This window comes from Sciurus vulgaris (assembly GCF_902686455.1).
Source record: "Sciurus vulgaris genome assembly, chromosome: 16".
Lineage (NCBI taxonomy): Eukaryota > Metazoa > Chordata > Mammalia > Rodentia > Sciuridae > Sciurus > Sciurus vulgaris.
The window spans coordinates 10,939,459-10,960,510 of NC_136477.1; the positions used below are offsets into that span (position 1 = coordinate 10,939,459).

Below are 21,052 nucleotides of genomic sequence, written 5' to 3' on the forward strand. Positions count from 1 at the left end.
GTGACTGTGCAAGGAAGAGTAGGGTGGAGTCAGTCAAGCGCCAGGTCTGGAGGTGAGAAGTAGGTGGACTCTCGCCATGTTTACTGAATGTTAGACTGATCATTTCCGGCGTCTGCCATTTTGTTGACAGAGACAGATGGTCAGCCTGGAGGATGACGTGGCGTGAACAGCTGCTGAGAGCCCAGTCCCTTCCCGGAACCTGTTGCCACTTATGGGCAGGAAGGAAGGACACGCTCCCCAGGCCCTTGACCACTGACTGTCACCTACTTCCCCCAAACCCTTCTGACACCCCCCAGGGCCTCGGTTTCCTTCAGAGTCAGAAAAGACCAAAGGCACTGCTGGCGACCAAAGCCCAGTGGCCTGTCTGCCAGAACTTTGTTTTATATATTTATTCACCTGGGAGGCAGAACAGGCTTCCGACGGAGCCCACGGGACGAGTTCTGCTTGGGGTTTTTGGTTTTTCTTTCCGTATGAAGGAGAAGAGGAAAGGACCCAAGGCTGGAATCTCCGTTCCTCTCAGAAGTCCAGCCCTCTTCTTTCCTGCATCACAAAGAAGGAAAGGACAGTGGGACCCCAAGTGGCTTGGAACGTGCCGGCAGGCGCTCTCATGGGGTCCCAGGCACCCCCAGCCCCTCCACTCAGGAGCTGCATCCACCTCCGCCCTCTGGCCCACTGCCCTGCATCCGCTCTTTCCAGCCGGGCCGGAGCCCCTGCAACCAGGGAAGGGCACCAGGGACCGAGGAGGTGGGATCAGGGGCCCAGGGCAGCCGCGTCCCAGCGCTTTCCTGCGCCAAAGCTTTGACAGTTCCCCAGGAAGAGCCTGAGTCACCAGTCGCCCTTAACACTTGCAAAGTGCCTGAAACACTCATCACCTTGCTCCTGGGGACGCAGGGCCTCTGCCCTCCATGACTGTGCTCCAGCCCAGGCTGGCTTTGGGACCCCGGCCCTGGCCCTCCCACACGGAGCTGGCACGTCTCTGGATCTCCTCGCACTTTTTCAGTTCAGGGTTGTACATTGTGTAAGTCTGACGTTCTTGTTATTCTTTTGCACTGTTTTCTGTCGTGTGTTTGGGATCACGGGCGGGTGGCCCGCGCTGGTGAATGCAGGAGGAATGCGCCCGGAGGAGAGCAAAGGCCGCGTTGCTCCGGCTGCTTCAAAGCCCCGATCGTGAATATGTGAAATAGCCATGTCCCGCTCCTTCTTTTCCCTCCTTTCCTTTCCGCCAAACTCAGGATCTCGTGCAAGCCAGGCAGGCGCTCTGCCCCTCAGGCTGCTTGCTCTCCTCTTAACATTCGCCAGGCACTGTTTCCACGTCTATGAAAATGTCCCAGAGCCACTGACCTCCCTGTCTGCGGTCCTCAAAGGCCGAGCAGGAGGAACTCTCAAGGCCTTTCAGCCCTTCAGGAATCCTCTCCTCTAGGTCATTTGATGGAACTTGAAAAGCCACGACTCTTTCTGAAATTGCCACAGATTTTATTGTTGCACGATGGCACAGATGACACAAGAGATGGTGACAGGCTCCTGTGGACCCCCACACGGAGACGTCCGAAGGGGCTCTCACTGCTGCGCCACACAAGGATCAAGCACTGTGATCCCTCCCCCTGTAGGAAACTGTGATGGGCTTTTCTTTCCCAAGCATGTAAATAGATCCCTGTTCAGCTGGTGGCACTCAATGTTGTGTTTGCACTTTGTATATTTTTGAAAGTTCTCACATATATATATATATATAATTATTTATTTTTGCAAACCCTGTTTGCTGCAATCGTTGGTGACATTTCTAGGGGCTCTGCATTGGGGGTGGTGGTCTCTGAGATGCCTCGTCTTTATGTACAAAAGATTATTTGCACGCATTGGACCGTGCAGCGTGTTTCAGGAGAATGACATCCATGTGTCCGTGTGAGTTGGGGGTATGGACACGGCTTTTTAAAACACTGTATAGAATGTTTTTTATAGCCCGAATGTCTTACTGTGATCGATTAAATTTCCTATATGAGCCATCTGGCTAACCCTGATGTGGTATCTCTGTTTGCTTTCTTCCTCCATTTAGTAATGGACTGGACTCCCCCAGAGAAAGATCCAGAAAGGGATCCTGGAGTGCAGAATCGCCCGCAGCTTCACGGGGTGCTGCGATTCCTAGTGGGTGGTTTCACAATCTACTGGGTGCTTCTCCGAGTTGGGGCTTTGCCAGATTCCCAGCTCGTCTATCCAGTCACTTGATGAACATTTATTGAGTGCTTACTGTGTGCCAGGCACTGTTCTAAGCATTTGGGACACTACTGTGCATTAAAGAAAGTCCCCCTGCCCTCAAGAAGCTACCATTCTAGAAAGAAAAAGAAAAATAGATACCGCCAACCCTACATGTATTCAAGCTCCACAGTCTTAGATTCAAACAACTGCAGATAAGAACATTTGGAAAGGAAAATCGTGTGTGTACTGGACTTGTGTGGACGTTGTGCTTGTCATTATTCCCTGAAGAGTCAAATGGAACAGCCATGTCCCTAGCAGTCACCTGGCAGCATCATAAGTCGCCTAGAGCCGACACCAGGAGGATCGTGTGCGTTCCACACGATGGATGCCTTTCTAGTAAGGGATCTGGGCACTGAGGACTTTGGTGTCTCTGGAGGTCCTGGAACCACCCTCCACGGTGAGAGGAAAAATCACAAATACTCATTTTAGAAGAATGTTCTGGAAAAATATTAAACATGACAATGGCAGACAAATTTTGGCAGGGAGAAGGGAGGAGGGCATTTCTAAGGAGGTGACATTTGAGGTGAGTCCACAAGAGAGTGAACTACCTGGGAGATTTGAGTGGTTAAGGAGCAACACCCCAGCCCTCGCAGCACTTGGTCCCGTCCACGGCTTCTTCTCTTGCTTGCTTTTCCAGTGCTAGGAACTGAACCCAGGGCCTCCTGCATGCTAGGCAAGCGCTCTGCCGCCAAGCCTCACCCGCAGCCCAGTGCTGACACTTCTGACTTCACGCCCTTGGGCTTCTAGACTGGTCGGCCGAAGGTGAAGACTAAATTACCGGCACATTCAGTGCTCAATATGAAAATTCAGAGGTTTCACAGCACAGATCTGTGCCGGAGTCGTGCCAATCCTGACCTCATTCCGTGGAGGGACTGCCTGGCTAGAGCCCAGGGTCCCTGGGCACCAGCACAGCCACCACCTCGGCCCCCCGCCCCTCCATTCCCTCTCCTGCTCCCCAGTGCTCCCTGCCAGGGCTCTGAGGGTGCTTCAGACCTCTGTCTCAGAGCAGGTACCAGTCAAAGCCTGTGAGGTGCTGGCGGATCAGTGGGGGTAGGGTCAGAAGAGCCCAGCAGGCGTGGCGGTGCACAGCAATAGTGCCAGCCACTGGAGGACTGAGATGAGGATCCCCCGAGCCCAAGAGCTCAGGACCAGCCTGGGCAACATAGGGAGACCTCATGTCTAAGAAAAGTTAAAAGGAAAAAGAAACAGCCTACAGCAGACAAAAGAACATAAGTGTTGAGGACGTAGCTCAGCGGTAGAGGTCACCTGCCCAGCACAGCTCGGTTCCACTCCCAGGACGGGGGCGGGGGAGGGATGTGTGGACAGGAAAGCAAGCACAAAAAGACCCACGGGGAAAACCACAAGGAGGTACCAGCTGACACCTCTCAGAACAGCTGAAACTGGCAAAATAACATGAAACAGCAGAAATGACCAATGTTGGCAAGGATGTGAAGCCCTGGGAACCCTGGTGCTCTGCTGGAAGACAAGGGCTGCAGCCACTGCGGAAAGCAGCATGATGACCCCCCAAATCATCCAATCACCAATGGTCCAGAAACCCTGCATTGGGGTAAATACACAAAGAATTGAAAGCGGAATCTTAAACAGACACTTTACAGCCGCATCGTTACCAGCCGAAAGGTGGGAGTGACTCAGGCGTCCAGGAAGGATGAATGCATGGACAACTGTGGTCCCTCCACACAAGGAAGCGTGACTCAGCCTTTGAAAGGAAGGAATTCTGGCATGCTTCCACAGGGCCGGCCCTCCAGGACGTGTGCTCAGGGAAGTAAGCCAGGCGCCGAGGCCCACGCCTGCCACCCCAGTGACTGGGGAGGCTGAGGCAGGAGGATGGCAAGTCTAGGGCCAGTCTCGGCAACTTAGCAAGACCCTGTCTCAAAATAAAAAATAAAATAAGAAACCCTGGGGATGTAAATAAGTGGTGGAGCAGCCCTGGACTCAATCTCCAGCATCAAAAAAAAAAAACAAAAAAGGCTGGAAAACTATCATCCCCCACAGGGGAGGTTCTGGAGTGGTCAGATCTTGGAGACAGGAAGTAGGATGTTGGGAGCCAGGGGATGGGGAGTGAGTGCTTCCTGCGGACAGTTCCAGTGTGGGCAGATGGGAAAGTTCTGGAGATGGCCATGATGACCCCTGCATGACAATGGGGACGTGCCTAATGCCACGGACTGTGGGCTCAAAAATGTTTGTGATGGCAGGTTTTATACTGTGTTTTATTAGAAATAAGACACTTTCCAGCCAAGCATGGTGGTGCACACCTAGTGACTCAGGAAACTGAGGCAGGAGAATAGCATGTTTGAGACCAGCCTGGGCAACTTAGTGAGACCCTGTCTTAAATATCAATTAATTAAAAAAAACTTTTTTTTTTTTTGGTACTGGGGATTGAACCCAGGAACACTGAACCACTGAACCACATCCCCAGTCATTTTTATTTATTTTTTAAATTTTGAAACAGTGTCTCAGGCCTCGCTGAGTTGCTTAGGCCAGCCTCAAACTTGTGATCTCCTGCCTCGGCCTCCTGAGTCACTAGGATTGTAGGAGTGTGCCTGTGCCCGGCTTTAAATTTCTTTTAAAAGACCAAATTTGGGGAGGCGAGCAGTGAGGCGAACTGCAGAACAACAGCAGAAGCCTCTAGAAGGGGGGAGGGTGCGATGGGGGTTGATACTGGAGGCCAGGAGCTGGTGGGAACCAGAACCTTGGAGACAAATGATCTCAAGAAATGTCCTGGCAGTGAGGGAACAGACCACAGCCCTTCCCTGCCTCCCACTGGCACAGCCCAACAGGCTCGGGACACTGGGGGACACACCAGGCCGGCGACCTCGGTGAAGATCCTGGCTCTGCTCTGATTCTCTGGGTGACCTTGGGCTCCCGGGAGCCTCAGTTTCCCCAGCGGGGCCGGCCTCTGCGAGGGGTGGGGGATCTGCAGCGCTGCCGCCTGCTATCTGTTGGGTGTCCACAGGGTGGCACTTCCTTCCTTCCTTCCGCCTTTTGTTTTGGGAACGTTCCAGATCGCCTCCGGGAGAGAAAGCCGAGCAGCCCACACGGGCAGCGTCCGGGGCCTGCACCCGGCGTTCGATAATTGCTTGATTGAATGAATCGATGCTCAACCGTGTGGCAAACTGGATAAACGGGCCTGGGCGGCTCCGAGTACAATGAGGAGGGCCTGGAGGGGCGAGGGCGCCTCGGTGGAAGGCAGGGCACGGCGGGTGGCCCAGGCTGGGCAGCAGCCTGGGAGCACGGCTGGGGTGGGCAGCGTGGACCAAAGAGGCCAAAGGCGATGGACGGTTCTTATGGCCGGGGCTGCTTGCCCGGAAAAAAGTGACCGGAAATCTGCTGGGGGCTGGGGGCTGGGGGCTGGGGGCGTGGCTCGGGGTGCTTGCTTGGGCCCTGGGTTGCATCCCCAGCACCGCAAAAACAGAAACAAAATAGCAAATGAAAAGAGGAGAGCTTCCCGGGGGTTAATTCTGCTTCTCATCAAGGCCCCCCGAGGGAGGGGCAGTGACAGCTCCCCATTTTGTAGAAGGGACAGGGGAGGCACGGAGTCCCTGTGGCTGGTTTCTGACTCTCTCTCTGCCTGCAGTTCTCTGGGCTGCTGGCTCGCTGTCTGCAGGCTCAAAGCCTGTCCAAGGCTGCTGGCCCTGCAGGGCTAGGGGACTGAGCGCGCATGCGCACACACACGCTCGGCGCGAGCGGTCGTGGTCTTTTCTGTCCCACTTGGAAGGCTCACAGCTCTGGCCAGAACAGAGTGGGTAGTGGGAGGAAGCAGCTTCCCCAGCCTGATTCCTGACTGGCACCCCCTGCTGCCCCCCGCCCCCTGTCCCTTCCAACCCTAGGCATCCCAAACCACAGCTGTCTGCGGTGAGTCAGCCTGGAGCCCACGGGGCTGAGCACAGGCTGCGGGTGGAGGCGGGCGGGGTGCTGCCCTGGCCCCAGCTGGATGCCTCCCCACACTTGCAGGCAGTGATTTTCCGTCATGACAGGGGTAAGAAGGCAGATGAGGTTCTGAGTGTGACATGGCCCAGTTCATGTCACCCCACTGGGCAGGGCGGCTCCCCTCCAGGCAGCTCCCATTTCTATGCTAATTCCTGCTTTCAGAGTGAGGGGTGTCCCTCCTTGCTGAATCCCACTTCTCCCTCAGGCCTGTCTGCCCCTGGGATGGGGTGGGGGGAAGTTGGGGGTAAAGAGTGAGATCAGTCACCTAGATGGTCCAGGTTGCTGCACTGTGACTTAGTCAAGAGGTTAGTGGCAAGGCCTTTGGAGTGTAGCTCATGCCTAGTATGTGCAAGTCCTTGGGGGTTCCATCCCCAACACTTCAAAAAAAGGATGGGGGGATCAATGGCAGGCAGGTTCCTTTTACTTGGGCCTCTACAGGAGTTTGAGAATTCTCCCCACATTCCATGGTGGACTTCAGGCCCAGTGTGATCAAAGTCCCCTCCAGGTCAGCTTCCCAGCTGCAGTTTGCACTTTCTGTCCCTTGCCCTCCAGCTTGTCTCTACATTTTTGTTCCCTGGGGACTTGGATCTGGGCCCAATGACCCCTCTGTCCTGGGGCCCCCTACAAAGTTCTCCCTCCCACAGTGTTTTATTTTCTTTAGTTCATTTATCACCAATTGAAACGGTCTCACTCGTGGTCAGGATTAGGATACAGATGGCATGGATTAAAACCCTGGTTCTGCCACCTCTCTGCAAAACCTGAGATAAATCCCTTTATCTAGGTTTCCTTTCCTGCCAGAAAACATGCAGCTGACTGGAGCTCATGACGGCATTTACTGGGCATGCTCCTGCAGGAGGGCGGGCAAGATGTCCTCCTAGGCAGCATTTGCATTTCTGAGTGAACAGGGGCTACCAGGAGCTCGTGGCCACCCTGAGAGCCGGCCAGTGCAGGCCACAGCGGGAGGCGAGTCACTGGTAGGCTCCAGTCCCTGACCCAGTCTTGTCCACAACCCGCAGCTAGTCCTCTTGTCCTCTTCTCAGCTTGTAGAGGCCAGCGGGGGGACAGAGGCTTCGCCTTCATCCACCCTGGGTTGGAATCTGGCCCTGGTCATGCACACCCAGCCCGTGATCTCTTTACCTGCCTATAGATTGGGAACAACCTTGACTCAGTCTTGCCTAGATCTGCGGATTGGGTTCAAGGTAAGGGACACCAGATGCCACGAGGGCTCAAGAAAAGGACATGGTCACCTGAGTTACTCCTGCTGTCCCTTCTGGCTGGCCTTCCCACTGTCCTGAGGATCCATATTCTCCCTGCAAAACCTGGGAAGGCATCAGGAGATGACCAGCTCTGCAGGCCACCAAGCTGGTCTCAGGGCCAGTGTGAGGGGCTTTGGGCTCCAGGCTTGATCTAACCTTGGTTCTTTTTTCCAGGGAAGAAACATTGATGTCAAGCCAGGTCACCCAGTGACACACCTGCAACAGTGACATCAGGGACTGCAACGTTTCGGGGCTTCAGCAGGTGCTGTTGCGGGTTCCACTGTGAAGTCCCCCCTTCCCTCCTGGGTGCTCTGCACTTAGGACAGACCCCTCAGAGGCCGGTTCCCACCTGGGAAGCTGAGATGATCCCACAGCCCTCCTGACATCAAAACGCCAAGTCCGATCCTGAAGGTAACTGCCACACACCCTCGGAAGTGACAGCTGACCCTGGGGTCCCAACAGCAGGTTCAGAATCCAGGACGTCACTGTCCTGCGACTTGACAAGTGCCCAGACAGTTCCGTGCCTCAGTTTCCACATCTATACAGTCGTCTCGGAATGGTGCTGGGGTCAAGTCCCTGTCTTGCAGGTGACCTGGCTCCTCACGTCCTGTGGGGACTTGGATTTTGTTCCTACCTCAGCAGGGCTGGGCCCAGCGCTCAGGGAGCCTCCAGCCAGCTTCCCGAATTTGAGAACAAGTTGGTTGGCTCCGAGAACCACGGGGTGGGAGTCGGGCTGGAGGCTGCCCTGGGCACTGGGCCAGCGCTGGGCAGTGAGTCAGGGCCCAGGCATGGGGACAGCAGGGGCCTCCCCGCACCCGCCTTCTGAGCCACTCATCCACGTTCCTCACCCACTCGTCCCTCTGTAGGTCAGTCCTAGGGTCTGCCAGGGTGGCAGAGAACAGGGGAGGGGGACAGGGTGAGGGGCACATAGTCCCTCTGAGTTCGGGTGCAGCCTCCCTGAAGGGAATCTTCTCCTTGGGGAAACAGGGCCAGGATGCTGGGGGTGAGTGGCCAGCATCAGGACACCCCCTTGGCCCCCTCCCAGAACAAAGCCAGGCCATTCCTTCAGGCGGGAGAGCTGGCCCGCGGGGAGGGAGGGCACTGAGGGCTGGGCCAGGGCCAAAGATAAAAGCTCCTATGCCCTTATCTTGGGCGCTGCAATCTGCGGGTCTGTTTGCAAGATCAGAGGGAAACATGCCTGTTTTCCAGCCCCAAGTTGGCAGGAATGGCCACCAAGGTGTCAGCAGCTCCTTAGCCAAAGGCCAAGGGGCCAATGCCAGACTTGTAGACGCTGGCCTCTGCTGGCCTCCTGTGTGACTTATCCCCAGGGACACCCAGCAATGGCTGAGACATTTCCTGTTGTCACAATAGAGCAGGAGCTACTGGCATTCAGTGGGTGGAGGCAAGGAAGGCGCTAAATGTCCTGCCTTGTCCAGGGCAGCCCTCAAGACTCACCTGCTGCCCTGTCACTAGGTGGGAAAGTCCATCCAGCCCCAAGCCTTTGCTCTCGGGAGGCTGATGGTGCAGATGGGCTCTGTTCCCTTTCATGTCATGGCAAAAGCCTGGGGTGCAGCTCCATGGAGGGAGAGCACTGGCCAGTGCACAGGAGGCCCCGGTCCCATCTCTGGCACTAGGAGAAGAGATAAATATACAGAGTCTGCCATTCTAGGCTAGGTGTCATCTGTAAGGCGAGGTTAAATCAGTTTCCTGGGCTGCAGAGCCCAGGGCAGGCCAGGATCTGAGGTCAATATCAGGGAGAAAGATTATAGCCAAGTGCCGTGGCAGACACCTGTAATCCCAGCAGCTCTGGAGGCTGAGGCAGGAGGACCACAAGGTCAGAGTCAGCCTCAGGGAGGCCTTAAGCAACTCAGAGAGACCCTGTCTCTAAGTAAAATATACAAAAGGGCTGGGGTTGTGGCTCAGTGATAGAGCACTTGCCTAGCACAATGTGAGGCACTGGGTATCCTGGGCACCATATAAATAAATGAAATAAAGGTATTGTGTCCATTTACAACTAAAATATATATATATTTATATATTTAATATATAATATAATATATATATTATTTATATATATATATATATTTTTTTTTTTTTTTTTTTTAAAGGGCTGGGGATATGGCTCCATGGTTAAGCACCCCTGGGTTTAATCCCTAGTACCAAAAAAAAGAAAGACAACAAAAAGTCCATTTATGGGCAAACATTTAATTTTAAACTGATGATCACGGAGCTACCACCACCCTCCACAGCCAATTCAGCAGATCATGAGGCTCCGAGCTACCACTTGGTGTCCACCAGGCTCCAGAGGTAGTCGCTGATGAATTTCTTGGAGAGCTGGGTGCTGTCCAGGTGGATGGGCTGAGCCACACTGGGGCCATGATGGACTAAAGGTTCTGATGCAAGGAAAACTCCAAGTGGCCCTTCCACAACCCCAGGGATAAGGGAAATTGCCATTTTTAAAATTAATTAATTAATTTTGATGCTGGGGACAGAGCCCAGGTCCTTGCATGTGCCAGGCACATGCTTTGCCACTCAGTCACACACTCCGCACGAGTTTTCATGTTATTTTTTTATTTTGAGAAGGGTCTTGCTAAGTTGCTGAGGCTGGCTTCCCACTTATAAATCTCCCGCCTCAACCTCCAAAGTAACTGGGATTACCCGGGTTGGCCAGTCTTAAATGTTTAAGATATTCAGGTCTAAAGTGGCATGAACCTGTAATCCCAGTTACTCAGTAGGATGAGGCAAGAGGACAGAAGTTCAAGGTCAGCCTGAGCAACCTGGAGAGACCCTGTCTGGAAAAGCAAACAAACCCAAGAACAACCCACCAAAAAAAAGATATTTAGAGGGGCTGGGGTGTCACTCAGTTGCAGCTCATGCTTAGCATGTTCAAGGTCATGGGTTCAATTCCCAGCAACCCCCACAAAAAGATATTTAGAGACTAAAACACATTTTCCTGAATAAAAAATTAAATTCCGTTAAGGTACTATCTTCTTAAAAATTGTGAAGTAAGGCCGGGCCGGTGGCACATGCCTATAATCTCAGCAGTTCAGGAGGCTGAGGCAGGAGGATTGAAAGTTCAAGTCCAGCCTCAGCAACTCAGCAAAGCCCTGTCTCAAAATAAAATATAAAACTGGCTGGGGATGTGGCTCAGTGGTTAAGCATCTCTGGGTTCACTCTGGGTTCAGTCCCTGATACCAAAAGAGCAGGGGGCTAGGGGCATGGCTCAGTGGCAGAGTGCTCGCCTCACATGAGCCCAGGGTTCCATCCCTAGTGCTGCAAAAAACAAAAACAAAACCCTCTGTAGCAGGGCACGGTGACCTGCGTGAGCCTGTGGTCCCAGCTACTGGGAGGTGGAGGCAGGAGTTAGAGGCCAGCCCAGGCAACACAGGGAAACCCTGTCTCAAAACCAACTAATCACGGTAACAAAATCCACTATCTTACCCATGCTCAGGTGCAGTTCCTGGCATCAAGCACCAGCATGCTGCTGGGCAACCGTCACCACCATCCACTGGTAGACTTTCCTTCCCAAATGGAGACTGTCCCCATTGAACACCAGCCTCTGTGAAGTGGCCGTTCCAGGGCCCTTAGCCGGGCGGGACTGCAGCCAGATTCTCCCCTCAGCCTGAGGTCCTCGGGGGCCTCGGCAGCGAGCCCAGGACCTCCTCCCTTAGGGCCAGCGTTTCGCGGTCTGGGTGGAGCACCATGCTCATCCACTCGGGCCACCAGGCTCGCTGCCTGGCAGTCTGTGACCAGCGCCATGTCAGCGGGACACATGGGAGTCTCCCTCTCCCCGCTCTCCATTCTTTTCCATCTGTTCCCAGAATCCCAGAAGTGGGACTGCAGGATGGACAGCAATTCCATTTCTAGTTTCTGAGGCTGTGACCCACCGTGTTCCAGAGTGGCGGACACTTCACATCCCACGGGTTTCTCAGAAAAATGGAAGGATACTGCCTTTGATCATTCCTGGCTCGCTCTCGTAATCCCACTCGATCTTACTAATTCGGTGATAAAGCTGAGCCACATACCTAGACAAGATGGCCAGAGAGAAGAAAGTCACCCCGACATCAGCTTGAGCCTGCGGCCGCGGGACTGAGCCCACGGGCAGAGCCCCAGCCATGTTCCCGGAACCTACACAGCAGAAGGGATGGTGACCGTCGTGTCCTCGTCAACCTCTCTCTCCTGTCTTTCCAGATCGGCCTCCAGCTCCCTGAGCTCCTTCAGCTCTCTGGTGAGCTGAGTGCGGCAGGTTGTTAAGGACCCTGCCTTAGAAGGAGGCCACCACGCCGCGTATGGCAGGCCCAGGCACCAGCGTCCCAGCCTGGGTCCTTCCTTCCCTCCACCTGGCGGTGCTGGGATGGAATCAGGGCCTGGTGCTTGCTGGGCAAGTGCTTGGCCACGAGCCGCATGCACCCCAGCCCCACGCAAGTGTCTTCCGGGGAGGCCCACGGCTGGGTCAAGGATATAGGAGGCTGGCCTGCAGGCGAGCGTCGTCCTCGGTCACCTTCCCGAGCTCGGCTTCCAGCCGCTGTAGCTCTGCGTTGCCCTGGCACACGCGCTCCTTTGAGTCAAGAAGGCTCTGAGCCACCTCTTCCTCTGCAGCGAGGGTCTCTGCAGGGGGAGAGAACAAGGCTCCCTTGGGTCTGTCCCCCAGGAGGGCCCAGGGAAGGGCACCCCATCCCCCCACCAGGAGCAGCATGGCCACTTCAGATCAGGCCCCTTGCCACGCGCCCGCAGTGTGCCAGCCAGAACCTGCGCAGGATCCACCTTTGCCAGGACGTGTTTAAATACACCCAAAATTATACAGTCTGGGATCTGGCCCTTCTCCCTCTCTCTCTTTTGTGGTGCTAGAAATTGAACTGGGGCGGCCCCCAAGCCCCTTTTCTTTAAACAGGGTCTAAGTTGCCCAGGGTGGCCTTGACCCGTGAGCCTCTTGCCTCGGCCTCCTGGGTGGCTGGGAGGACAGATGTGAGCCACCGAGCCTGGCTCTGGTCCTCCTTGGAACACCTAATCTTTTATTTTATGTATTTATTTTTTTGAGAGAGGGTCTTCCCTGTTGCCCAAACCAGGTTGCACAGCCCTCCAGCCTCAGCTTCGGGAGCAGCTGGGATCACAGGTGAGTGCCACCATGATGCTGGGGGGGAGGACCAGAGCCTCACATGTCAGGTAGCTGCCCTCCCACCAAGGCACGCCCCAGCCTCTGCCCTTGACTTACAACAAAAAGAAGTCATGTCAGGAAGCCCGGAACAGGGTGCCACTTCCCAGGTGCCACCCAAGCCCGGCAGCTCCTCTGTCTGGCTCTGAATCTCCCCCTCCCTCGTGAGCCCACTGGCCCCCAGGGTCACCCAAGAGGCCCCCACTGCCCCCCCACTCTGACTTCTCCCTAGATCAAGATGCCACTCTGACCTGCTCTGGGCCCCAAGGGGCTGCATCGGAGGATGGTGCTCAGAGAGTCTCCAGGGGAAGACTCAGGCATCCAAGGCTTTTCTTTTTTGTTTTGACTTTGGGCCTCACCGTGGTGTCCATGCTGGCCTTGAACTTCTGGGCTCAAGCAATTTTTCCAGCCCCCACCCCCCGAGTACCTGGGGCTCCAGGCAGGCACTACCACGCAGATCCCCCTGAGGACCCTCAGCAGCTTCTCACCCTGCCACCTGCTGTCCTCTCTGCCCTTCCTTCTTCAAGGTGCCACAATTGTCACAGTCCTGGGCTCCTTTCTCCTATCCTCCGGGATGTCCCTGTGCTCCCTCAACCCAGCCTTCAAGACACCCTGGGAAGCTGGGGAGGGTGGTACACACCAGCCACTTGGGAGGCTGACACAGGAGGATTGCAAGTTCAAGGCCAGTCTCCACAATTTAGTGAGACCCTGCCTCAAAATAAAAAATGAAAAGAGCTGGGGATGAAGCTCAGTGGTAGAGCACTGGATTCAATCCCCAGCATAAAAAAAGATAAATACATAAATAAGGTTCCCTGGGAAATGTGCCTCGGGCAGGTGGGCACCCTCCTCCCCGCTTTCGTAGTGAGGCTGCTTCCACGGCAGATCCCAGCACTGAATGATTTATCCCTTGTTTTCTTCCTGCAATCAGAAACTGCATCTTTTATTCCCCATATATCTCCAGCCACTACCCAGAATAAACACATGTTGTACAGAACGCTGAGAAAAATCAAAAACATCTTAAGAAGGCTGTGTTTCTTTCAGAGTCAGAGAAATCTGCCAACCCACAGAAGGCACAGGTTAAAATGCTTGCAAAAGCACCTGCATTTAAGTTCTCAAAAACTGATGCTAATGTTTCATCAAAGTATTACACGTGGCCAGGTGCGTGGTGCAGGCCTGTTATCCCAGAGGCTCGGGATGCTGAGGCAGGAGGATTGCAGATTCAAAGCCAGCCTCAGCAACTGGGCAAGGCCCTAAAGAACTTAGCAAGACCCTGTTGTAAAATAAAAAAATAAAAGGCCGGAGACAGGGCTCAGTGTTTAAGCACCCCGACTTCAATCCGTGGTGCCAAAAAGAGAAAAAAGTATTACATGTATTTGTGAAAACCTAAACACACACACACACCAGGCCCCTCTGTCCCTCCGAGCAGCCAGTTTGAACTTTCAGTGGTTTTCCCTGGCACCAATATCCACGTTTCTAAATACTTCGCTTATGTGGCTATTTCTCGGCGTGTTTGTGCGGGATGGTGCCTACGGATTTCCTGCCGTGGTGGCTGAGGGGCTGGCTGGTGGACAGGCGTCTCACTTTCTCTGCCACCCCACCCAAAGCTCGACAGGCCTCCTTGCTTCCTCCCTGGGACCATCTCTTCCCATGACATCTGTAAGGCAGCACTATTTACTGGAGAGTTGTTGACCAAGTGCCACGGGGTAACCCAAGAGTTCCTTGGCCAGGCATTATCACAAACCCTCTGCAGAAGGTGATTTTATTTGTATTTTGTTTTTGGTGCTGGGAATGGAACCCAGGGCCACAAATGTGCTCAACACTCTACCACTGAGCTACACCCTGAATCCCATGGCGGGTGGTTAAATCTGTCCCTCCATTTGGGAAGTGAAGAGACTTGCCCGCTAGCACATGGCTCCTAGATGGATGTCAACTGGGTCTGTCTGACTCAGAGCCTAGGTTCCCTGGAACGGTCTTAGACCCTTCAGTCCCCAAACTCATCCGCTCTGCTTAAACCCAGGCAGGCTGGGTCGTGCTGTTCTCCCCAAACCAGTGTAGGGGGTGGTAAAGAGCAGGGAGGGGAGAGAGGACAGAGAAGTGAGGGGAAGAAGAGGGAAAGGCCCTGCCTGGGTAGTGCTTAGAATAGCAGCCACCTCCTCCTGGGAGCGCAGCAGGTTGGCAAGGCCTGGCACTGCTGATCTCATCTCCTACCACTCTCCCCTGCAAGTCCAAGTCCATTCTCACCTCATGACCTCTGCCTTGCAGCCCACTTGGCCAGGAATGCACTCTCCTGGGCCATCCTGTGGCTAGCTGCACGGATCATTCAAGTCTCAACTCAAAGGCCTTCTTAGTGCAACTATAAAAGGCAGTTAAAGCCGCTGGCATTAAAGCTCTGTGCCCAGAAAGCCATGGCGCTGCTCAAAAAAAGTAAACACTGAATTACCCATGGACCCGGCGGTTCCAGCTCTGGGTATATACACAGAGAATGGAGCCAGGGAGGGTTGGGGGTGTAGCTCAGCGGGAGGACGCTTGCCCAGCAAGCGTGAGGCCCAGGCTTCTATCCCCAGTCCTCTGGGGTAGAAAACGGTCTTGAAGAGATGCATGCACAGTCATGTTCAAAGCAAGAGCATCATTAAAACAGTCCAGCGTCCACCGGCAGATGATGGATAAACACAGTGCGGGCACTGATGCAGTGGACTACGATCCCCCGAAGAAGGAAGGAAATCCTGTCACAGGCTGCAGCGTGGATTAAACTTCAGGGCATTATGCTATGTGAAATAAGCCAGTCACACAAGGACACGTGTGATTTCACTTATCTATCGCAGTCAAATTTATAGAGCTAGAAAGTAGAGGGGTGGGTGCCAGGGACTGAGCTAGGGGCAGGGGGGTGTTAGTGTTAATGGAGACGGAGCGCAGCTTGGGAGGATGAAAAGGTTCTAGAGGTGTGTGGGAGTCACACAGTAGTGTGAGTGTACTTAATTCTGCTGAACCACACACTTAAAAATGGACCTTGGGCCGGGCGCAGTGGCGCTCGTCTGTAATCCCAGCGGCTCTGGAGGCTGAGACAGGAGGATCGGGAATTCAAAGCCAGTCTCAGCAAAAGTGAGACCCTAAGCAACTCAATGAGAACTTGTCTCTAAATAAAATACAAAATAGGGCTGGGGATGTGGTTCACTGGTCGAGGGCCTTGAGTTCAATCCTCAGTACCCCCACCCCCCAAAAAATGAACCTGCGAATGTTGTTCAGTAAGAGCGCTTGCCCAGCATTGCTCCAGGTCTGGGTATCCCAGTAACACACACATGGCTAAAATGTAAAATCTTATGTTATTCTACTTTACCACAATAAAGAAAAATTTAGTAGCCTTAAAAAAGCAAGCAAACAAAAAATTCTGACAAGAATAACTGCAGTGACAAGGGCAGGTCCTTCCTGCCCAGAGAACCACACTGTGCAAACGTCTGTTCCAAGAACCCTCACAGGTGCAGTGGTGCACACCTGAAATCCCAGTCACTCTGGAGGCTGGAGCAGGAAGATTGTAAGTTTGACACCAACCTGGGCAACTTAATCAGATCCTGTCTCAAAAATAAAGACTCGGAATGTGGCTTAGAGGTACAGCATCCCTGGTTTCAATCTTCAGTATCAATTAAAAAACAAACAAAAAAACAAAACAAAAAAACCCTTCACATCAATCAGGCTCCATTTCACAGATGAGGAAACTGAGGGTGGAGTAGGGAAGACATTTAAATGGGACTACAGGGCTCATAAATTTACAGCTGAATCCAGGTTGAAGACTCTGAGTAAGCTCTTCCCACCTGCGAGAGAGGTTGGATCTAGCTCTTTCTGTCCAGGTCAAGATACTACATTATTTTTACAGTGCTGGGGATGTAACCCAGGACCTTGAGCATATTAGGGAAGGAATCTACCATTCAGCCTCACCCCCCACCCCCGCTCATATTAAGACATTTATTAGCATTTCCCTTCTTACTTTTCATTAAGTCTTACATTTAGTGGCATGTTGGATCCCATGAAAATGGTAGTCTTTATTCTGTATTCTCTACCTAACATGCAAGGCACTTAAGTCCACATTAATTGTTAAGTCCTCATGATAGCCTTCCTTCCCTCACCTCCTGTACTTTTTACTTCAACAATCTTTGCACAAGACCCTTGCTGACCCCACGCCAAGCGTATCCACCCCTAATTACACAACCTAGTCCCTCCCCTTAGCCCATCACCTCATGACATACAGACATTCCTGGTTTGCCTTGTCCCTTTCCTCCCCCAGCAGCATGTCAGCCCTCGAAGAGCCGGGATTCTGTTCTCTTCCCTGCTGCCACCCAGGGCCAGGCTCACAGCAGGGGCTCCACAACACTGAACAACCGGAGGAAGACATGGATTACTGTAGGGAACATATGACAGCGAAGGAAAGGGAGGCACAGGGAGGTTGAAACACTCACCTCGACTCTCAGCTAGGAAGTGGGGCAGTGGGCGTGCCAGGATTCCGAGCCAGCGGTGACTCCTGAGCCCCAGCACAAATCCCGATCCCCCAGCTCCTGCTCACGGGCGCTCATAAGGGGTCAGGCCCAGCGAGCTCCTATATTTGCCTCTAACCCGCTGGGAGGTGGCTGCTGTTGTGAAGCCCATTTCGCGGATAGGTAAGCCGAGGCTCAAACGGGCAGTCCCCACTAGGCAGTCACACTAGTGGGACAGAGGGGACACTAGAGGGGACAGAGCAGAGGATGACGAAGTCTAGGAGGGAGGTTTCGAAGGGGGCTTAGCCGCCTCTCCCAGCACGCAGACCCGGGCCGCTCCCTGCTCTCGCTGCGGCGCTCACCTCGCAGCCGCTGCTCGGCGCCGTCTTGCGTCTCCAGCAGCCGCTCCAGCATCTGCTCCTGGCGCCCCAGCAGCCGCCGCTGCTGCGCCTCGGCGCGGTTAGCGGACAGCAAGCTCAGCAGTCCCTGGCTCACCTCCTCAATATCGCGGAAGGCAGCCATGACGATGCCAGCCCTGAACCCGCGCAAATTCGACTGCCCGTGGGCCACGCCCCTTTCCGGAAGACTTGTTTTCATTGGCTTCTTTCTTTGTCAGTCAAAAGCGTTGGCCAGTAGGCCCAGCGAGGGGGCGTCTCGTATATGTGGGTGGACTCCTCTAGTTTGGCTTGGTGCGCTTGCGCCGACTCTTCTGTCAGTCCAAGGTGATAACCAATAGGAGCGGGGAGGGGACGCCTCCAAGGAGGCCTGCCTGATGCGCCTGCGCAGGCTGGAAAGTTGCTGCACGACCTTGAGGCTTTTTTTCCACTCCAAGGTCCAGTCCTGCTACCTGCAGGCAGCGGTTGTAGCGGCAAAGCAATGGACTACTTCTTATGGAGCTGACGTTTTACAGTGTGTGTATGGGTACACACTACACACATAAAAGTTTTTGTTAGCAAAGTGAAGTCTGCAGTCTCATTGGGTTCCAAATTCTGCTTTGCTACTTATGAGCTGTGTTATCCTGGGCTAGTCACTTAACCACTCTGTGCCTTACTTTCCTTCCCAGTAAAAGGAGGGCCATAATAGTGCCAAGCTCAGGGTTGGTTTAGGAGAAAATGAGGATCGTGCCTGGTGTTCAGTAAAGTGTTATATGTAGGTGTTAAGTGAATCCAGTGGGTGAGGTGCCCCAAACGGCACACTATGTGAGGGGTTACAGTTGAGGAAAGACAGCTGACACAATTAGGTGACATGTTCCTCAAACTGCATGTAAACTTATCACTTTGTGGGGGTGGGTGTCCCAATTAGTATTTTCTACAACAGAATAGAGAAAAAAGTCAGTGCATGCATCCAGCAAGTTCCAAGCTATGCTCCAGCTCCCAGGGAGGGAGACGAGGAGTCATGGTGGAACCGTCAGGAAAAGGCACCTCAACGCCTGTCAGGATCCTGACTGGCTCCATCATCTCCCTCCTCGGCTTATTTCCAAGAGATGGGAGTTACCAAGAGGCTGCTTATACTTTTTAAATGCTTATATAGATAGGGACACTGCCTTTCCTGGGTCAGGCATGCTTTTGAAGTCCTAGGAAAGCAATGAGAGAGGCTCACGTTCTTGAAAAATGTATCCAACATCCATACATTTTTGGATTTTATGCACCTTTTGGCATGTTTGTTTTTGCAGTACTAGGAATGGAACCCAGGGCCTGTGCGTTCAAGGTGAGCGCTGTACCACTGAGCCACATTCCAGCCCTCACACAACATTTTGGGAGGTCTAAGACCCAGGAACGCTATCCTTCAATTTCAAGTTAGAAATCACCCCAGCATTAGGGGCGTAGGTCAGCTGTAAGAGCTTGCCTAGCATGCATGAAGCACTGAGTTCACTGAAAGAAGAAAGGAAAGGTAGCCAGGCCCTGTGGCAATGCCTGTAATCTGAGACTCAGGAGGCAGAGGCAGGAGTATTGCAAGTTTGAGGCCAGCCTTAGCAATTTAGCAAAACCCTGTCACCCTGTCTCAAAATAAGGGCTCAGTGGTAAAGAAACCCTGGGTTCAATCCCCAGAGTGTCACATGCACACAAATCTTGGGTTCAGTTTCTGGCTGCGCCACTTACCTGTGTCCTTGGCAAGTTCATAATCTTTCTTTCTAAGCTCTGGGGCTAAAGATAGCCTTCTCTTATCAGCTGGGGCAGGATGTCCAGGAGATAAGCCATACAAGATTGTGCAATCAGGGCCTGATAGACAGAAATACTGCCAAAGAAGGCCACCCACTGCCCTTCCAAAAAAGCAAAGTGAGGTCCACCTAACAGTCATTAGGATGGCCACTCTCCAAAAACCAACCAACCCCCCCCCCCAAAAAAAAAAGAGCCAGCAAATAATGTGCTGATGAGGATATAGAGAGATTGAAACCCTTATGCACGCTTTAAGAAATATTTTTAGGTATAGCTGGACAAATACCTTTGTTTATGTATCTTTATGTGATGCTGAGGATGGAACCCAGTGATTCACACATACGAGGCAAGTGCTCCACCACTGAGCCACAACCCCGGCACCTCTTCCTGCCGATAGGGACATGAAATCTTGATAGGGACATGAAATGAGCCAGCTGCTTTAAAAAGCAACATGGTGATTCTTCGATAAATTAGAACTGGGGCTGGGTGCGATGCTGGAGGCCTGTAATCAGCAGCTCCGGAGGCCGAGGCAGGAGGACTGGGAGTTCACAGCCAGCCTCAGCAACTCAGTGAGGCTCTGAGCAACTTGGTGAAGCCCTGTCTCTAAATAAAATATTGAGCGCCCCAGGATCAATCCCTGGTACCACAGGAAAAAAAAAAAAAAGGAAAAGAAAAGAAAAAAGAAAAAGATTAGAAATCAAATCATCCTCTTAGGAATTCCACTCCCAGGTACATACCCCAAAGGATGGAAAAGTAGGGACTGCAACAGAAATGAGCAACACATGTTCATAGAGCATTATTCACAGAGCCAAGAGGTGGAAACAACCCAGTGTCCATCCCGGGACGAAAAGACGTGCGATGTGCTCTATCCATACAAAGGAAAGGATTCCACCTTGAAAAGGAAGGAACTCCTGGCAAGTGCGATGGTGTGGTGGAACCTGAAGGACTTATGAGGAGTGACATAAGCCAGACGCAGAAGGACAAATCCCACAGGCTTCCAGTTAGAGGCCATCCCTAACTGTGAGTCAGACTCACAGGTGGAAGGCACAGGCTGTGGCTGGGGAAAGGGTATTTCATGGGGACAGAGTTCCAGTTTTGCAAGATGAAAGGCATTTGGAGATGGTTGTGCAACAGTGTGGGTGTCCTTAATGCCACTGAACTGGCCACTTAAAATAAGGTTCTTGGGGCCGGGCTGCAGCTAGCAGTAGAGTACATGCTTAGTACTCTCCTAAGTGTGAGGCCCGGGGCTGGAGCCCCAGCACCAAAAACTAAAAGCGAAATTTGTTTAAGATGGTAAATTTTTGTGTGTGTGGGGGCGCTGCTGGGGATTGAACCCAGGGCTTTGTGCTTGACAGGCAAGCACTCTACCAGCTGAACTATCTCCCCAGCCCAAGATGGCAAATTTTATCACACATACATTTTATCACAATTAAAAAATATTCTAGGGGCTGGGGTTGTGACTCGTGGCAGAGCGCTTGCCTCACATGTCTGAGGCACCGGTTTCGATTCTCAGCACCACATATAAGTATATGGATAAAATAGAGGCCCATCAACATCTAAAAGAATATTCTGGTCTGGAGCCAGGTGCGGAGGCGCACATCTGTAATTCCCAGCCTCCCAGGAAGCTGAGGCAGAAGGATCACGAGTTGGAAGTCACCCTGGGCAATTTAGCAAGACGCAGGCTCAAAATGAAAAATAAAGAGCTGGGGATGCGGCCCGGGGTAGAGAGCCGGGTTCAATCTCAAGTACAAACACAGTGTGTGTGTATATAATGGACGGGGCAGCTCGGCGGCCAGCACTGGCCCCGCATGCAGGAGGCGCTGGGCGCCA

General features: G+C 53.1%; 2 protein-coding genes across 2 annotated transcripts in view; one reads left to right on the forward strand and one right to left on the reverse strand.

Moving 5' to 3' along the window:
- The window catches only part of LDLR (low density lipoprotein receptor), a 37,004-nt gene extending 34,992 nt beyond the window's left edge, over positions 1 to 2,012 (forward strand). Inside the window, 1 exon segment of the mRNA XM_079114740.1 lies at positions 131 to 2,012. Within this exon segment, the coding sequence (XP_078970866.1) occupies positions 131 to 166 (36 nt within the window). The 3' untranslated portion in view covers positions 167 to 2,012.
- Positions 2,013 to 9,687: 7,675 nt separating this feature from the next.
- On the reverse strand, positions 9,688 to 18,128 carry SPC24 (SPC24 component of NDC80 kinetochore complex). Its single transcript, XM_079116210.1, is given in 6 exon segments — positions 9,688 to 9,835; positions 11,400 to 11,476; positions 11,584 to 11,710; positions 11,898 to 11,904; positions 11,908 to 12,059; positions 17,429 to 18,128. Coding segments are annotated over 6 exon segments (705 nt in total). The 5' UTR covers positions 17,664 to 18,128; the 3' UTR covers positions 9,688 to 9,728.
- Positions 18,129 to 21,052: the final 2,924 nt, after the last annotated feature.